General features: G+C 42.2%; 1 protein-coding gene and 1 long non-coding RNA gene across 2 annotated transcripts in view; one reads left to right on the plus strand and one right to left on the minus strand.

The window, feature by feature from the left end:
• On the plus strand, positions 1-4874 carry lrrc30a (leucine rich repeat containing 30a). The gene is made up of 2 exons (XM_043689388.2): positions 1-320; positions 3696-4874. Exon 2 carries the CDS (start codon positions 3754-3756, stop codon positions 4651-4653), a length of 900 nt encoding a protein of 299 aa, XP_043545323.1. The 5' UTR covers positions 1-320; positions 3696-3753; the 3' UTR covers positions 4654-4874.
• The window catches only part of LOC122549536 (uncharacterized), a 24820-nt gene continuing 9437 nt past the window's right edge, over positions 4872-20254 (minus strand). Inside the window, exons 3-6 of the long non-coding RNA XR_006311559.2 lie at positions 16055-16237; positions 9447-9550; positions 8408-8586; positions 4872-4997 (exon numbers count right to left, since the gene is read on the minus strand). This is a non-coding gene — a long non-coding RNA (uncharacterized LOC122549536). The remainder of the gene's footprint in view (positions 4998-8407; positions 8587-9446; positions 9551-16054; positions 16238-20254) is intronic.

Consider the following 20254-nt stretch of genomic DNA (forward strand, 5'->3'; position numbering starts at 1 on the left):
CTGAAATTTAATTTAGACAGCAACTGGGCCCCATGTGAAAAGTCAGACTCAGGGCAGTCTCTGGCCTCTACCACACATAGGAATAAAGATTGTTTTACGTTACTGAACATGGGATTCAGACTCCTGTTTAAAATCCTTCTCCACCAGAGTAATATGAGCGATCTATTTGTATACCAGCAGGTTTACCACTCTTCCATGAAGCCAAGTGACAGAAGCAGCTGCATTCTAAAACTTGGTCTCACTTAAACTAACCTCATCCACACTTACAAAAGTGCTGTCTATGAGACGGAGTTCAACTAGAGGACTTGAATTTATTCATCGTAAGTATTTAAAAAATAATATTGCAACTCATTTTTATCCTAATTTGAATTCTGCTTTGAGCAACTCCAGTGTTGGTGATTATTAAATATTTGTAGAGTGGACACAACTGAATTGTGATTTGATGGAGTTCTGTACTTGACACAGTGTTAAACATTTTAAACTCTCTCGCTCTATATATATACACACACACACACACATCTGTTAGAATCGTGGTGTGCATGTAAGCATTTTACTAAAGCTTTTGGAAGTGAAGTAATAAAACTAAAGTAAGGAGATTAAAAATGGCTCCCGTGTGATGCATGAATAGCTAAGATTCCAGATTATTTTATGCCATTCTATTTTCTTACTGCCATAGCCTTCGGAAAACTGATAGCATTTTTTTACAATTAGGTAATATTCAAGTTTGAGTTGGGTCTTTCCCCTATCCTTTCTGTCGTGTGTGGACAATATATAGACTTCCCATAAGCAAAGTAACGTTGTGCACTTTGCTGAATTGCTCCCTCTCCATTGCTATGACACCACTTACTGTGGTAAGTGGGGTTTTTCTGCTGGAATTTCAGTGAAGACTCCCAAGTGGGGCATCCTTCACAAGATTGCCAAAGAGGTCTTGTTATATACAAGTTGGTACCTAAATACAGTAAATACCACATGTCGGGTAACACATTCAAACATCTCTTCCCATTGTATATCACAAAACTTCCTTCTCCCATCAGATTAAGACTTTTTTGGAATTAATGTTTTTTTTTTGCTCGAAGAAAAGTGGTGGATTAGGCTTTTTCCTTTATCTGACCCATCCCTCCAGTGGATTTTAACCAGAACTGCAATATTCAAAATTGCAATCAAGTCCCTCCTTCTGAAATTTAACATCAACTGATATATTTTACATGTGATATCTGCTATGCATTCTTAACCTTAAAACTGGAAAGAATTGAGCAGATTCCTGTGTAAAGGAGTGGGTCTTATATGTATATGTATAATAATGGACAATAATGGTCAGAGGAGTCAATATACTTTAATACAAACTTAGTCAAGCTCATTCTATTAGTTAACAATAGCTTTAACAGAAACAGCTCCATTGCTGAGCCTCTGACTTATATCATGACCAGCACTCAAAGAGATCAGCTAACATATCAATGCTTTGATCACCATAAAAGTAAGTGTGTAGGTATGAATTATACACAGAGTGAAAATACTGCCTTGTGGCGTTGCTTATGGGTAGTCAAGAGATCATTCTTGAGCAGCTAAATGAAGCCATAATTAGCTAATTATCAGGAGAACTATATAGGCACACAATGCAGTCAATGAGTAGTTAATGCTCAAGGTAGTTTCCATGGATTAGCATCTAATTTTATCTGTTATTTGTATTTTTGGGTTGAGACTGCACTGCCTTTTAAAGTCCACTTAACTAATTTCAGGAAGAAAGTATAAAAATAAAATAAAGCACCAAGTAGATTTTTTCCTTGCCTTGTGCCATCAGGAAGGTAACAGTGCAATTCCACTCATTTAAAATCTCTGCTAGGTTAAACGATTTTACTGCTCCTTGGATGCTGCCTGAACTGCTGTGCTCTTCCAGCACTACTCTAATCTAGGCTCTGGTTTCCAGCATCTGCAGTCATTGTTTTAATATACTTACATTTAGGTAAAAACAATGTTGAGAATTCAGGTAAAACATACTGACTGGATGATTGGGCATCAGACATTAGGATGGATACAAATGCTTTGAATCTTCAACACTCACTCCCTCCAACACTGACATAAAGCAGCAATAGTGTGTTCCATCTCCAAGATGCACTACAACTCACCAAGGTTCCTTCGACAGCAGCTTCCAAACTTGTGGTCTCTAACACCTAGCAAAGGAAAGGAAAAAGGTACCTCGGAATACCACTCCAGCAAGTTCTGCTCCAAGTCAATCTTGATTACTTACAGTGTGGAAACAGGCCCTTCGGCCCAACAAGTCCACACCGACCCGCTGAAGCGCAACCCACCCAGACCATTCCCCTACATTTACTCTTTCACCTAACACTACAGGCAATTTAGCATGGCCAATTCACCTAACCTGCACATTTTTGGGAATATGTTATTGTTCCTACACTGTCACTGGGCCAAGACTTGGAACTTCTCTCTTAACAGCACTATAACTATAATTACATGAAGAAGGCTCGTCATAAGTAATTAAGAATGCACAATAAATGCTGGTCTTATCTGTAGCAGGCACAATCCATGAACAAATGAAAACCTTTTCCTGAAAGCTGTGATCTTGAGTCTTCCCAGTTTCCCCAGCTCTTTCTTTAAGTAGTGCACACTCGAGAAACTGGAACTGAAACTTAACTTGACCAGCTAGATAACAATTGTCAGAAGCTCAGAATTCTGGGTGAGTGGTTCACCTCCTGCCTCCCAATGTATGTCCACCATCCAGAACTCACATGTGGATGTGCAGTGGAATACTCTCCATTTGCCTGGATAAGCACCTCTCCATCAAAACTGCAGAAGCTTGATACCACCCAGGACAAAGCAATCTGCTTGATTGCCTTCAACATGCACTCCCTTCACCACTGATACACATTGACAGCAATGTGTGACACCTACAAGATGCATTGCAGCAACTCATCCAGGCTCCTTTGAATTGACCTTCCAACCCTGTGTTCTTTACCCTGTAGAAGGACAAGGGCAGTAGATATATGGAAACACCACCACCACCTGCCTGCAAGTTCCCCCCCAACCCACTCACCATCCCGACATAGAACTATATTACACTCCTTCCCTGTGGCTCAGTCAAAATCCTTCCAATAACCACCATGGGTTCTGTATACACCACAGCCTGCAGGAGTCCCCACCAGAGCAACTAGGAATGGGCAATCAATGAGGTGGCTACATTCCCTTGAATAAATAACAAAATACTGTGAGCCAAATGCGTGGACTTCAGCAGTCAGGGCATTTATGAAATGTACGGAATTTGGCATAATGATGTTCAATACTGGGTTCTGCAACATGGGCTCTCATTCTCTGTGAGTCAATCTGAAAGCTGGTACATCTTGTAATGTAGGTATGTGTGACTGGCAGATCCTTCCACAATACCATGAACAATTCCAAAAGATAGCAACACCGTTATTCCCAACTTTCCTATTGTGGCACGTGCTTGACACAAAATAAGCAACCACCTGATGAAGGAACAGTGTTCCGAAAGTTAGTGCTTCCAATTAAACCTGTTGGACTATAACCTGGTGTTGTGCGATTTTTAACTAGGTTGCAATAAGTTTACAATTCAACTTATGTAACATAAATGGTATGTATGTTGACCACCAATTAGTCTTATTGAGTTTGTTGGTTTTGTATAATGTCTATAATATTGACTACTGCAAATTTTATGTCTTTAGGTCAACAATTCTAAATTAGACCTTGGCAGAAAATATATCACAGGCTGGGCATTAAAGGATGGGAATTTGTGTGTCAAAGGAGGTTTCAAAAGAAGAGCTAAGGAAATCAATCAAAAGGCAAAAAGCAGTACCTTCAGAAGAGGACGAAGCACTTTTGGTTGCTGAGTTGAGGAGTCAGCTGAAGACTGTTTATGGCCACAACTCCCTGGGGTTAGCAATGATGGAAATGACAGAAATCCCTAAAATTACATGGCAGGTAACGGAGGTAGAGAAACTAAACGTGTCACATAATTTTCTTCTGAGCATTAGTCCCAGTGTTGAGAACCTTCAGAATCTGGTTATTCTAAATTTGCTGGGAAACCAGTTGGCTGCTTTGCCAAAAGAAATCGGGTCTTTGAGGAAACTGAAGGTCCTGTTTGCCGACTGGAATTGTCTCAGAGAAGTTCCGCAAGAACTGAGCCGCTGCAAAAAACTCCAGGTTCTCAGTCTCTCTTACAATATGATTTCATCGCTCCCAGAGAGCTTCGAAGACCTGAGGCAACTGGAAAAGCTCAATTTGAGCAACAACCGATTTGTGCAATTGCCCACCTGTGTCTACCGGATGAGGAGATTAACCTTCTTGCACATCGGCTGCAACAAAATTGAAAGCATTTCTGAAAGCGTTGGCCAACTGGAAAACATGAGGATATTTATTGCAGAGAAGAATAGGCTCAGGTTCCTGCCGAAATCAATCTGTCTGTTGAGGCCACTCATGCTCCTTAATGTGAACTATAATGAGATTGAAAATCTCCCGACAAGCCTGCCCATGCTGACGGAGTTGGAAAGGGTAGCCTGTCATTCACTTGATAAGGGCCTTCATGTCAAATGCAACCCCTTAGCAAAACCACTGCCAGACCTCATACAGGAGGGGCTGGAACCCCTCTATGATTATTTGAAGCCCAAAAGGGACAATAAATAAGAATTGATTTCTTTTTCAGTTTCTGAATGTTTTGTGGCCTGGAGGGTCTTGAGTAAAGCTTTCATTTTGCATCTGTTAGCTTGCTCCTACACTTAAACATACAGAGTCACAACTTGTGTATGTCATGCAAAATCACCCACTGTGCGAATGAAAACAAACCATGTCTTCGAAAATATACCCTGGATGTATTTTCAAAAGCTCAGAATAAATTCAAAACGGTTTCTCTTGTTTATTTTGTGAAGTTGTATTGCATTTTGAAGAACACTTTCTCGAAACAGTTGATACTGTTTTTGTGACTGGTATCCACCATTCCTCTTGTTCATTTGTTATCCTGGTATTACAACCTGACAAAACATTGAGCACAAATTTGTGTCAATTTTCTTTTAGCCATTAAAGGATAGCCACAGTCTTGAGAGATCCAAGTATCATTTAAATCTCTCCCAAGGTGGAGGGAGAAATGTCTGGATTGAATAAGGACAAAGTCAGAAGTCACACAACATCAGGTTCTAGTCCAACAGGTTTGTTTGAAATCGCACACTTTCGGAGCGCTGCTCCTTTGTCAGATGAAGCCACTTGACATTTCACCTGACGAAGGGGCAGAACTTCGAAAGCTTGTGATTTCAAATAAACCTGTCATACGATAACCTGGTGTCGTGCGACTTCTGACTTTGTCCACCCAGTCCAACACCAGCACCTCCAAATCTTGATTAAGGAGAACTTTATCATGAAGGAAGGAGATTTTTCGAGGAGCAAAAGACAGAATCTAATTGATTACAGATTAGAAACAATAAAAGTATTATTACCCTATTGGATGGAGCCTATAGATCAACTAGTGAGAAAGATATGGAAAAAAATATTGGGAGGAATTTACAGAGCAGTGTATGAAAAGAAAGCTGTGGTGGAGTTTTAATGTCGGGAGAGTTAGTAATCTGGAGCACTAGCTAATGTTCTGGGGACATGGAAAATTAAAATTCAATTAAAAAATCTGAAACTAAAAATCTGGCCTAATGGTAACTATGTAACCACTCTTGCTTGTCGTAAAAACAAGCTCTAATTGTTCATTAAAAACAAAGAGAACTAAGAATGCTGGAAATCAGAAATAAAAACAAAAATTGCTTGGAAAGCTGAGTAGGTCTGGGAGCATCTGAAGAGAAATCAGAGTTAACGTTTCGGTGACCTTCCCTCAGAATTAATAGTAAAGGCCTTTGTGGAAGGAATCTGCTGTCCTTACTTGGTCTGGTATTATCACTGGACTGTTAATCCAGAGACCCAGGTAATGTTCTGGGAGCTGGGTTCGAATTCCACCACGACAGATGGTGGAATTTGAATTCAATAAACATCTGGAATTAAGAACCTAATGACTACTATACATCCATTGCCAATTGTCAGAAAAAAACCATCTGGTTCACTAACATCCTTTGGGGAAGAAAACTTCCATCCTTACCTGGTGTAGTTGACATGTGACTCCAGACCCACAGCAATGTGGTTGACTCTCAACTGCCCTCTGGGAAATTAGGATCGGGCAATAAATACTGGCCTAAACATGACACCCACACTCCATGAATGAATAAAAGGGATGAGAATTACAGGATATGTGCGGCAATTAAGAAGGTAAGTCTCTGCTTGAGGAAGTGGACAGAGGATATACTAATGGCGAAAAAAAATGGTTAGCCTGAGAATGGTGTAGGAGAAAGAGCTCTGCAAATTTAAACATTCTTTCACAGAAGTGTTCTTATCGCAAAGAAATGAAAAGAGTGCTCAAATATTTTGGACAGAAAAGAATGAAACAAACTTAAAAGTGAGCACCACAAGTTTCAGTTACAGGTATCCATTCAATCAGAACATTGCAAATCATGTTGTTGGAATAGTCATAAGGTCATAAGATATAGGAGCAAAAATAGGCCATTTGGTCCATCGAGTCTTCTCCACCATTCAAGCATGGCTAATGTGCTCCTCACTCCTATTTTCTTGCCTTCTCTCCATGAGCCTTCACCCATTACCAATTAAAACTCTGTCTAACTCCTCCTTAAATTTACTCACTGTCCCAGCATCCACCACACTTTGGGGTAGCGAATTCCACAGATTCACAACTTTGAGGGAAGAGGTTTCTCTTCAACTCTGTTTTAAATTTGCTACCTCTTATCCTAAGACTATGAGCTCTCATCCTACACTGCCCCACAAGAGGAAGCATCTACTCTCTGTCTATTTTATCCACACGTTTTATCATCTTGAATACCTCAATTGGATCTCCCCTCGTTTTCCTGAAGTCCAGAGAGTATAGGCCTAAACTGTTTAATCTTTCTTCATATGACAAACCCCTCATCTCTGGGAGCAATCTGGTGAACCTCCTCTGAACTGCCTCCAATGCCACAACATCCTTCCTCAAATAAGGGGACCAAAACTACGCACAATACTTCAGGTGCGGTCTCACCAATGCCTTGTATAGCTGCAATAATACTTCCTTACCTTTATGTTCTATTCCTTTAGCTGTAAAAGCTAACATTCCATTTGCTTACTTTATTATCTGCTGTACATGCATGCTAGTTTTCTGTGACTCATGAATGAGGACACCCAGATCCCTCTGTACTGGAGCAGCCCGAAGTCTCTCCCCATTTTGGTAATAGGTTGCCTTCCTATTTTTCCGACTCAGATACATGACCTCACACTTATCCACATTAAACTCCATCTGCCACATTTTGCCCTCTCTCCTACCCTACCTAGGTCCATTTGAAAGGTTCTTATTTTCTCATTGCAATTTACCGTCCTGTCTATTTTTGCATTGTCTGCAAATTTGACTATAGAGCCTTCGATCCCTGGATCCCAGTCATTAATGTAGATTGTAAATAGCTGGGATCCAAAGATCAAACCCCATGATGCCCCACCAGTATCTTTGTGCCATCCAGAAGAAGACGACATTTATCCTGGCTCTCTGTCATGTCCATCAGCCCGTCATCTATCCAGACTAATAAATTACCCCTCATCCCATATGATCCAACCTTGTGAATTAACCCTTTGTGCGGCACCTTATCAAACACCTTCTGGAAGTCCAGATTTATTACATCCACATGATCCCCATTCTCCACTTTACTTCAAAAAAATGCCAGCAAATTAGACAAACATGATTTGCCCTTCATAAAACCATGTTAACCATGATGGATAGCGTTTTGATTTTCCTGATCTTGCTTCCTTGATAATTGATTCTAACTCTTTTCCAACAACAAATGTTAAACTAACTGGTCTGTAATTTCCCCCATTTTGCCTCTCCCTTTTGGAATAAGGCATATAATAAGGATATATTTGCCATTTTCCAATCCACAGGAACCTTTCCCATTTCCAGGGAATTTTGGAACACTGTAACCAATGGATCTACTATCTCAGCTGCAAATTCCTTTATTACCCTAGGATGTAGGCCATCAGGCCCTTGTCTGTTCTTAATCCAAATAGTTTGCTGAGTACCTTTTCCCTATTGATGTTGATTGTTCTAAGTTCTACCCTTTCTATTGCCTCTGACTTGCCCCTTCCACCGAGGCTAAGTATTAATTCAGCATCTCTGCCATTTCAGTGCTCCCCACTATTAACTCTCCAGTTTCATCTTTCAAGGAACCAACACTCACCTTAGATACTCTCTTCCCTTTTATATATCTATAGAAGCTTTTGCTTGCATTCCAGCAATATCTTCTTTACCCATTTATGCTTCTGCTCTTTCAACATTAATTGTTTAACAAAAGTTCAGAAAATAAGATCCAAACCTCACCTTGGCTCCAATTCACTCTTTCTCTGAATTTCAAAAAAGCTTCAGAAACTTTTCTAAAAATAATTTCCTCCTTCCCGGAAGTTTCAGACTCAACACTGATGTCTCCAAATTATCCTGTCCGTGCTGGCTGTTTTTGACTAAAGTGATTTCCTGCACTAGTAGCCTTTCATGGTGGCTTCCTAATGAAAAGAAATACAATTTATTTTATCTACTTTATCTCATTCACACCTCACTGACATATAATTAGAGAGCTGCTGGGTGTCCTCTGATAACTCACCCAACTGACCATTATTTACAAGCGAGCTCTGACAGAAATTGTTACGCAACAAGTTCACTCTATGGAACATGGTAGCTGAGCAAAATTCTGTTCTTCTTCCACATCCATTTCCAGCAGGAATTAAAAAGGTAGAAATGAATGGACAAATTCTGAATGGCTTCCCCAGCAATGGTGCAGTTGTATGTCTGCTGCTCCATTCTCACAGAACCAGGGTTTGGTTAACTCAGCTCTTCACTGGAGAAACTATGAGAGCCACAAGGGATCATATACAGCTCATTTAGCAATCATGGTGAAGTAATGGTTAGGTCATTTGCACAAATAACAGAGAAAGACTCCAAACAGTTTGGAAGTAATTCTACAAAACATTCCAAGTCACTTATATTTCAAAATATAATTTGAAACTTAAAATTTGATTATTAGCTATTGATTAAAATTATTGGTCATTTTTCAGATTGTCTCTGATATTATTTCTGTGACAGATACACAATGGGATTTGAACCAGCAAGCATGCCTTCTCTTGATATAAGAAAACAAACTATAGATTTTCTAGAAAGAGAACTCCTTGGGAACTGGCAATGTTTAGCTACTCAGTGCAAAGTATGGAACATAAGAGCAAGCTAGTTATACCAGAACTGTATGAAATGCAAGTTTGGCCACACATGTTCATTGATCAATAGCTCTATGTGTACAGTGTCTTCGCTGAAGCAACTGTAAAAGAATTGGTTCTAACCTTTTCCTCTTAAACAGAAAAATAACACTTACCAGCCTCCTATCTGGTTGCTAACACAAAAACAACTTCATTTTTATTCTTCTCAGATGAAAATGCTTCTCTTCACAACATAGCGTTCGTTGTTTAGTTTCTCTCCCTGTGTGACAAAAAGCAGCTGCCCTCATTTTATGCTCACTGTGTACAGGTGTTAGAACTACCAATTATCCAAATTGGCTTCTGCTTAAGTTTCTACCCCACCACTATTAGATCAAATGGGACTGTCTCAGAGTTGAGTTGATTAGTATAACCTCACCATTCTACTTTTCAGAGCATTCTACTTCACATTAATTTAATTTTAAAAAATAACTATCTTGTAAAGGCAAGCGCCTATAACTAATGAGCCATGAATGACTGGTAAGTGATGTGGCGTGGTAGATGAGGGATTGTGGTATGGCAGTAGATGAGCAAGAGGTTGCAACTTCAAATCGTACATGACAAATTGTGAAACTAGATCGAATAAAGCTGGCCAGCTATGGACTTGCATCAGAGAATGCCCACAATCCTGTTAAAAATCCTATCAATACACTAATATCCTTCACCACCCCTATCGTGCCTGATTTTCAATATATTGCAGACTCCTAACTCTTGAAATGAAATGAGGGACGGTCTGTAAATACATTCTTTCTAGTTTTGTCCGCATACTCAAGACAATTTTTAAAGAAGAATATTGCAAATTAAGAAGTTGCCTGTATGAAAGTCACCTCATAAATGATGCTGTCTGATCGTTCACAGTCACTTTGAGCAGGTGACATGCTGAATTGGTAGTGAAAAGCAAAATGATATTGGGCATAGAGTCACAGAGATTTACAATATGGAAACAGACCCTTTTGTCTCTGCCGGCTAGAAGCCGTAAATTAATCTAATCCCATTTGCCAGCCTTCACCACTTCCTCTGGCAGCTTATTCCATACACGCATCATCCTCTGCATGAAAATATTGCCCCTTAGGTCCCTTTTATATCTTTTCCATATCACCTTAAAGCTATGCCATCTCGTTTTGGACTCCTGGGGTAAAGATCTTGACCATTCACCCTATCCATGCCCCTCATGATTTTATAAACCTCTATAAGGTCACCCCTCAGCCTCCGACACTCCAGGGAAATAGTCCCAGCCTATTCAGTCTCTCCATTTAGCTCAAACCCTCCAACTTTGCACCATCCTTGTAAATCTTTTCTGAACCCTTTCAAGTTTCACAACATCCTTCCTATAACAGGGAGACCAGAATTGTACGCAGTATTCCAAAAGTAGCTTCGCCAATGTCCTGTACATCTGCAACATGAGCACTCACCTCCTATACTCAATGCACTGACCAACCATACAGAGGTGGAGGGGGTTATTGAGAGGAGTTACAGGAAGGTAGTCAACCTCAGGGGCAAGAAAAAGGCAGATGAGTTACATTCAGGGGACGGAAAGGGAACTGGCAGGTAGTGCAGGGCCATTCCCCGCAATAACAAGTATACTGTTTGGGATACTATTGGTGTGGGGTGGGAGGGGGAAGACTTACCAAGGCTAAACCATGGGGTACAGATCTCTGGCACAGAATTTGCCCCTGCTGCTCAAAAGGGAGGGAAGGAGACGAGCAGAGCATTGGTCATTGGGGACAGATAGGAGGTTCTGTGGGAATGAGAGAGACTCACGGTTGGAGTGCTGCCTCCCAGGCGCCACGGTCTGTGATGTCTCGGATCGTCTTGTCAGGATCCTTGAGGGGGAGGGGGAGCAATCCCAAGTTGTGGTTCACATAGGTACTAATGACATAGGCAGGAAAATGGATGGGGATTTCAGGCAGAAATTCGGGGAGCTGGGGTGGAAGCTTAATGCTAGAACAAACAGAGTTGTTATCTCTGGTTTGTTGCCCATGCCACCTGGTAGTGAGGCAAGGAATAGGGAGAGAGAGGAGTTGAACACGTGGCTACAGGGATGATGCAGAAGGGAGGGTTTCGGATACCTAGATAATTGGGGCTCATTCTGGGATAGATGGGACCTCTATGAACAAGATGACCTACATCTGAACCAGAGGGGTACCAATATCCTCGGGGAGGGGTGTGGAAATTTGCTAATGCTCTTTGGGTGGGTTTAAAATAATTCAGCAGGGGGATGGGAACCTAAATTATAGTTCCAGTGTCCAGGAGATTGAGAGTAGTGAGGTCAGAAATGAGGTTTCAAGATCGCAGGAGTTCACCGGCCAGCAGGAAGGTGGTTTGAAGTGTGTCTACTTCAATGTCAGGAGCATCCAGAATAAAAGATGTTGTGAAACTTGAAAGGGTTCAGAAAAGATTTACAAGGATGTTGCCAGGGTTGGAGGATCTGAGCTACAGGGAGAGGCTGAACAGGCTGGGGCTGTTTTCCTTGGAACGTCGGAGGCTGAGGGTGACTTTATAGAGGTTTACAAAATTATGAGGGGCATGGATAGGATAAATAGACAAAGTCTTTTCCCTGGGGTTGGGGAGTCCAGAACTAGAGAGTATAGGTTTAGGGTAAGCGGGGAAAGATATAAAAGAGACCTAAGGGGCAACTTTTTCACGCAGAGGGTGGTACGTGTATGGAATGAGCCGCCAGATGATGTGGTGGAGGCTGGTACAATTGCAACATTTAAGAGGCATTTGGATGGGTATATGAATAGGAAGGGTTTGAAGGGATACGGGCCGGGACCTGGCAGGTGGGATTAGATTGGATTGGGATATCTGGTTGGCATGGACGGGTTGGATCGAAGGGTCTGTTTCTATGCTGTACATCTCTATGACTCTATGACTCTAACTGGCAGCATGGGTTGGTGCCTGGGACTTTGATGTTGTGGCCATTTCAGAGACATGGATAGAGCAGGGACAGGAATGGTTGTTGCAGGTTCCGGGATTTAGATGTTTCAGTAAGAACAGAGAAGGTGGTAAAAGAGGGGGAGGTGTGGCATTGTTGGTCAAGGACAGTATTACAGTGGCAAAAAGGACGTTTGAGGACTCTTCGACTGCGGTAGTATGGGCTGAGGTTAGAAACAGGAAAGGAGGGGTCACACTGCTGGGAGTTTTCTATAGGCCTCCAAATAGTTCCAGACATGTAGAGGAAAAGATAGCAAAGATGATTCTGATAGGAGCCAGAGTAACAGGGTAATTGTTATGAGGGACTGTAACTTTCTAAATATTAACTGGAAATAATTTGAGTACTTTAGATGGGTCAGTTTTTGTCCAATGTGTGCAGGAGGGTTTCCTGACACAGTTTGTAGACAGACCAACAAGGGACGAGGCCACATTGGATCTGGTACTGGGTAATGAACCCGGCCAGGTGTTAGATTTGGAGGTAGGTGAGAACTTTAGAGATAGTGACCAGAATTCGGTTATATTTACTTTAGCATAGGAAATGGATAGCAGGTCAAGACTTATAGCTGGGGGAAAGGCAATTATGATGTGATTAGGCAAGATTTAGGATGCATAGGATGGGGAAGGAAACTGCAGGGGATGGGCACAATTGAAATGTGGAGCTTATTCAAGGACCAGCCACTGCGTGTCCTTGATAAGTATGTACCTGTCAGGCAAGGAGGTAGTTGTCAAGTGTGGGAACTGTGGTTTAATAAAGAGGTTGCATCTCTTGTCAAGATGTTAGGATGAGACATGAAGGTGCAGTTAGGATGCTTGAGAGTTACAAGTTAGCGAGGAAAGATCTAAAGAGAGAGCTAAGAAGAGCCAGGAGGGGACATGAGAAGTCATTGGCAGATAGGATAGAGGAAAACCCTAAAGCTTTCTATACATATGTCAGGAATAAAAGAATGACTAGAGTAAGATTAGGGCCAATCAAAGATAGTAGTGGGAAGTTGTGTGAGGAGATAGGGGAAGTGCTAAATGAATACTTTTTGTCAGTATTCACACTAGAAAAAGACAATGTTGTTGAGGGGAATACTGAGATACAGGCTATTAGACTAGACAGGATTGAGGTTCACAAGGAGGACGTGTTAGCAATTCTGGAAAGTGTAAAAATAGATAAGTCCCCTGGGCCAGATGGGATTTATCCTGGGATTCTCTGGGAAGCCAGGAAGGATATTGCAGTGCCTTTGGCTTTGATCTTTATGTCATCATTGTCTACAGGAATAGTGCGAGAAGACTGGAGGATAGCAAATGGTGTCCCCTTGTTCAAGAAGGGGAGTAGAGAGATAACCCTGGTAATTACAGACCAGTGAGCCCTACTTTGATTGTGGGTAAAGTGTTGGAAAGGGTTAAAAGAGATAAGATTTATAATCATCTAGAGAGGAATAAGTTGATTACAGATAGTCAACACAGTTTTGTAAAGGTTAGGTCATGCCTCACAAACTTTATTGAGTTGTTTGAGAAGGTGACCAAACAGGTGGATGAGGGTAAAGCGGTTGATGTGGTGTATATGGAGCTGAAAATGTGTTGCTGGAAAAGCGCAGCAGGTCAGGCAGCATCCAGGGAACAGGAGAATCGACGTTTCGGGCATAAGCCCTTCTTCAGGAATGAGGAAAGTTTGTCCAGCAGGCTAAGATAAAAGGTAGGGAGGAGGGACTTGGGGGCGGGGCGTCGGAAATGTGATAGGTGGAAAGAGGTCAAGGTGAGGGTGATAGGTCAGACTGGGGTGGGGGCGGAGAGGTCAGGAAGAAGATTGCAGGTTAGGAAGGCGGTGCTGAATTCGATGGATTTGACTGAGACAAGGTGGGGGGAGGGGAAATGAGGAAACTGGTGAAATCCGAGTTCATCCCTTGTGGTTGGAGGGTTCCTAGGCGGAAGATGAGGCGCTCTTCCTCCAACCGTCGTGTTGTTGTAGTCTGGCGATGGAGGAGTCCAAAGACCTGCGTATCCTTGATGGAGTGGGAGGGGGAGTTGAAGTGTTGAGCCACAGGGTGGTTGGGTTGATTGGTCCGGGTGTCCCAGAGGTGTTCTCTGAAATGCTCCGCAAGTAGCTGGCCTGTCTCCCCAATATAGAGGAGGCCACATCGGGTGCAGAGGATGCAATAGATGATGTGTGTGGAGGTGCAGGTGAATCTGTGGCAGATATGGAAGTTTCCTTTGGGGCCTTGGAGGGAGGATGGATTTCAGAAAGGCGTTTGATAAAGTTCCCCATGGTAGGCTATTGCACAAAATACGGAGGAATGGGATTGAGGGTGATTTAGTGGTTTTGATCAGAAATTGGCTCACTGAAAGAAGACAGAGGATGGTGGTTAATGGGAAATGTTCATCCTGGAGCTCAGTTACTAGTGGTGTACCACAAGGATCTGTTTTGGGGCCACTGCTGTTTGTCATTTTTATAAATGACTGAGATGAGGGCGTAGAAGGATGGGATGTACATTTGCAGATGACACTAAGGAATGGTAGATAATGCTGAAGGATGCTGCAGGTTACACAGAGACACAGATAAGCTGTAGAGCTGGGCTGAGGGGCCGCAAATGGAGGTTAATACGGAAAGTGTGAGGTGATTCACTTTGGAAGGAGTAACAGGATTGCAGAACACTGGCCTAATGGTAAGATTCTTGGTAGTGCAGATGAGCAGAGAGATCTCAGCGTCCAGATACATATATCCCTGAAGGTTGCCACTCAGGTTGATAGGATTGTAAAGAAGGCAAACAGTGTGTTAGCTTTTATTGGTAGCGGGATTGAATTTTGCAACCACGAGATCATGCTGCAGCTGTACAAAACTTTGGCGCAGCCACACTTAGAGTATTGCACACAGTTCTGGTCACCGCATGATTGGAAGGATGTGGAACCTTTGGAAATGGTTCAGAGGAGATTTACCAGGATATTGTCTGGTATGGATGGACGGTTTTACGAAGAAAATCTGATGGACTTGAGGCTGTTTTCGTTAGAGAGAAGAAGGTTGAGAGGTGACTTAATGGAGACATATAAGATAATCAGAGGGTTAGATAGGGTGGATAGGGAGAGCCTTTTTCCAAGTATAGTGACGGCGAGTACGAGGGGGCATAGCTTTAAATTTAGGGGTGATAGATATAGGACAGATGTCAGAGGTAGTTTCTTTACTCAGAGTGTGGAACACATTGCCTGCAACAGTAGTAGACTCACCAACTTTAAGGGCATTTAAATGATCATTAGATAAGCATATGGATGAGAATGGAATAGTGTCGGTTAGATGGGCTTCAGATTGGTTCTACAGGTCAGTGCAACATCGAGGGCCAAAGGGCCTGTTCTGCACTGTAATGTACTGTGTTCTACGTTCTGTACCTATTGCCTTCTTCACCATCTTGTTGAGGAGAAAGTGAGGAGAAAGTGAGGACTGCAGATGCTGGAGAGTCAGAGTCAAACAATGTGGTGCTGGAAAAGCACAGTAGGTCAGGCAGCATCTGAGGAGCAGGAGAGTTGATGTTTCAGGCATAAGCCCTTCACAAGGAATATGGTGGGGTGGGGGGAGGGACTGGGAGATAAATAAGAGGGTGGGAGTGGGGCTGGGGGGACAGTAAATGGGACGGTGATAGGTGGACGCAGTGGGGAGGTCATTGTGATAGGTTGGGGGGTGTGGAGTGGATAGATGGGATGGAAAATGGACTGATCGGGCAGTTCAAGACTACCCTGTCTACCTGCAACTCCACTTTCAAGAAAGAATGAACCTGCTCTCCGAGGTCTCTTTGTTTGGCAATGTTACAGAGGACCTTACCATTAAGTGCATAAGTCCTGCCCTGATTTGCCTTTCCAAAATGTAGCACCTCACATTCATCTGGATTAAACTTCATCTGCCACTCTTCGGCCCATCTGATCAAGGTCCCTTTGTACTCTGAGTGTTGACTTCCAGACTGCGACAGAGGGGTATAATGCATATCTGAGGCAAAATCTTGAGGAACTAGTTGAAAATAAGAAAAGACCGGATGTAAGTTAGAGATCATCTGAGTCACTGACACAAAATTGAGAGGAAGTCAATTTTCATGTAACAAAGCTCATTCCTACTATTACCTGAATAACTGCTTTTATACTTGTACCCATGCATTAATTACATGCAGCCCAACATGGTCAATGACAACTTCAATTCAACTGTTTTTACATCGCGATACACAAATGAATGGCTTTCATCTGCACAGATCCAGCAGTTGATCCTATTCTGGAGATATGTTCTAAAGGGACTGAGATATGTAAAATTATGACAGGCAGCGACAGAGTAGATTGTGAGAATGTTTTCACCATAGCAGACATGTCTAAAATCAGAGGGCATATGTTTAAAGTGAGGAAAAGTATTTAGAGGAGATCTGAGTAAGAATGTTTTCACCCAGAGATAGCAGGTATGTGGAATATGCTCCTTGAGGTGGGAGTCAAGGTGGGCAGTCTTGCAACATTTAAGAAGCATCTGGATGAATATTTAAAGTGCCAGGTCATAGTAAGGTATGCGCAGGTAAATGGGATTAATGTAGTTTGTTGATGATTGTCGAGAGTGTGGTGCTGAAAAAGCACAGCAGCTCAAGCAGCATCCGAGGAGCAGGAGAATCAACATTTCGGGCAAAAAGCCCTACATCAGGAATGAGGCCTGCGGCCTGGGAGCTGAAAGATAAATGGGAGGGGGGATGGGGTTGGGGGGAAGGTAACTGAGAAAGTGATAGGTGGCTGAAGATGAGGGAGAAGGTGATTGGTCAGAGGGTGGAATGATGGACAGGTCTGGAGGGCGGTGCCGAGTTGGAGGCTTCAGGGAGGAGAAAGTGAGAACTGCAGATGCTGGAGATCAGAGTCGAGAGTGTGCTGCTGGAAAAACACAGCAGGTCAGGCAGCATCTGAGGAGCATGAGAATCAATGTTTCGAGCATAAAGCCCTTCCTCAGGTTGGTCGGTTGGCATAGACATGACAGGTTGATGGACTTGTTTCTATGCTGTATGGCTCTATGCCTATGAGCTTTTTAAAATGCTTTCATTGGAAGTGCAGCATTTATTGCTTGTCCTCAGTTGTCCTTTAAAAGTTGATTGATTTCAAAAACTTTTGGTTAATATATTTTCATTTGTTTCCTAAATCATGGACATTGATGCACATCAGGTTAAAAGTTGTAATTATGCCACTTGATTGTTAGAACCATTGAGATCAAAATTGCAAACTGTTTCGACATGGGGTAAAACCTCCTGCTTAATTTAAATAGCAACACAGAAAAACTTTATCCCGTGCAGTAATCTGTGAAAATTCAAGAGGCCAAGAACTATTTAAAGTAAAAATTAACAACTTTATTTTTTAAGGTATAACAGAGAATAATTAACTAACAACTATTTACAACTCCTTCCTCTAACCTATCTTTTACCTGCCTTTCTATAATACCAGTCTGATAAAACCCCTGATTAAGATTTACCAAAGTTCAACTTTTCAAAAGCCAGCCAGATGTTGAATCTTCTTTTCTTCTTTTTGGGAATTCTGCTTCACAGATTCCTGATCGATAAAGGTACTTTGAAGAGAGTTATTCTCCAGGCAGTCTGCAGATGTCTATGGCTTGGCAGTTCTCCTCCCAACTATTCAATTTTCCCTTGTCTTATACCCCAAAGCATTGGATTATGTCAATGGCTTTTAAGATTGTCAATATACAAAATTCAAACTTGATTGGAGTTTGGTATTTTTCGGGGTGTAATTTAAACTGATCGGCCTAATTCAAATCTGTTTTGTTGCTTCCAGTCAACCCAGTTATAAAGTCACAGAGTCATAGAGATGTAAAGCATGAAAACAGATCCTTCGGTCCAACCCATCCATGCTGACCACATATCCCAACCCAATTTAGTCCCACCTGCCAGCCCCTGGCCCATATCCCTCCAAACCCTTCCTATTCATATACCCATCCAAATGCCTTTTAAAATGTTGCAATTGCACCAGCCTCCACCACTCCTCTGGCAGCTCATTCTATGCTCATACCACCCTCTGTGTGAAAAAGTTGCTCCGTAGATCTCTTCTATATTTTTCCCCTCTCAACCTAAACCTATGCCCTCTAGTTCTGGACTCCCTGACCCTTCAGAATTTTGTAAACCTCTATAAGGTCACCCTCAGCCTCCGACACTCCAGGGAAAACAGCCCCAGCCTGTTCAGCCTCTCCCTATAGCTCAACTCCTTCAACTCTGGCAACATCCTGGTAAATCTTTTCTGAACCCTTTCAAGTTTCACAACATCTTTCTGATAGGAAGGAGACTAGAATTGCATGCAATATTCCAACAGTGGCCTAACCAATGTCCTTATAGAGGCAACATGACCTCCCAACTCCTGTACTCAATATTCTGATCAATAAAAGAAAGCATACCAAAAGCCTTCTTCACTATCCTATTTACCTGTGACTCCACTTTCAATGAGCTATGAACCTGCACTCCAAGGTCTCTTTGTTCAGCAACACTCCCTAGGACCTTATCATTAAGTGTATAAGTCCTGCTAAGATTTGCTTTCCCAAAATGCAGCACCTCGCATTTATCTAAATTAAACTACATCTGCCACTTCTCAGCCCATTGGCCCATCTGGTCAAGATCCTATTGTAATCTAAGGGAACCCTCTTCGCTGTCCACTACACCTCCAATTTTGGTGTCATCTGCAAACTTACTAAATGAACCTCTCATGCTCGCATCCAAATCATTTATGTAAATGACGAAAAGTAGAGGACCCAGCACCAATCCTTGTGGCACTCCACTGGTCACAGGCCTCCAGTCTGAAAAACAACCCTCCACCACCACTCTCTGTCTTTTATCTTTGAGCCAATTCTGCATCCAAATGGCTAGTTCTCCCTGTATTCTATGAGACCTAACCTTGCTAACCAGTCTCCCATGGGGAACTTTATCGAACGCCTTACTGAAGTCCATATAGATCACATCTACCGCTCTGCCCTCATCAATCATCTTTCTTACTTCATCAAAAACTCAGACAAGTTTGTGAGACATGATTCCCCACGCACAAAGCCATGTTGACTATCCCTAATCAATCCTTTCCTTTCCAAATACACATACATCCTGTCCCTCAAGAATCCCACTTGCCCACCACCGACGTCAGGCTCACTGGTCTATACTTACCTGGCTTGTCCTTACCACCCTTCTTAAACAGTGGCCCCACGTTAGCCAACCTCCAGTCTTCCAGCACCTCACCTGTGACTATCGATGATACAAATATCTCAGCAAGAGGTCCAGCAATCACTTCTCTAGCTTCCCAGGTCTAGGGTACACCTGATCAGGTCCTGGGGATTTATCCACCTTGTTGCATTTCAAGACATCCAGCACTTTCTCCTCTGTAATATGGACATTTTGTAAGGTGTCATCATCTATTTCTCTACATTCTATATCTTCCATATCCTATTCCACGGTAAATACTGATGCAAAATACTCGTTTATTATCTCCCCCATTTTCTGTGGCTCCACACAAGGACCGCCTTTCTGATCTTTGAGGGGCCCTATTCTCTCCCTAGTTACCCTTTTGTCCTTAATGTATTTGTAAAAACCCTTTGGATTCTCCTTAACTCCATTTGCCAAAGCTATCTCATGTCCCTGTTTTGCCCTCCTGATTTCCCTCTTAAGAATACTTCTACTGCCTTTATACTCTTCTAAGGGTTCCTGTCTATACCTGACATATGCTTCCTTCTTTTTCTTAACCAAACCCCCAATTTCTTTAGTGATCCAGCATTCCCTATACCTACCAGCCTTTCCTTTCACCCTGACAGGAATGTACTTTCTCTGGATTCTCAGTATTTCATTTCTGAAGGCTTCCCATTTTCCAGCCATCCCTTTACCTGTGAACATCTGCTCCCAATCAGCTTTTGAAAATTTTTGCCTAATAACGTCAAAGTTTGCCTATCTCCACTTTAGAACTTCAACTTTTAGATCTGTTCTATCTTTTCCATCATTATTTTAAATCTAATGGAATTATGGTCGCTGGC

The sequence above is a fragment of the Chiloscyllium plagiosum genome, unplaced genomic scaffold, assembly GCF_037043375.1.
Source record: "Chiloscyllium plagiosum isolate Xiang-an unplaced genomic scaffold, Cpla_swu_hap1 HiC_scaffold_4, whole genome shotgun sequence".
NCBI lineage: Eukaryota > Metazoa > Chordata > Chondrichthyes > Orectolobiformes > Hemiscylliidae > Chiloscyllium > Chiloscyllium plagiosum.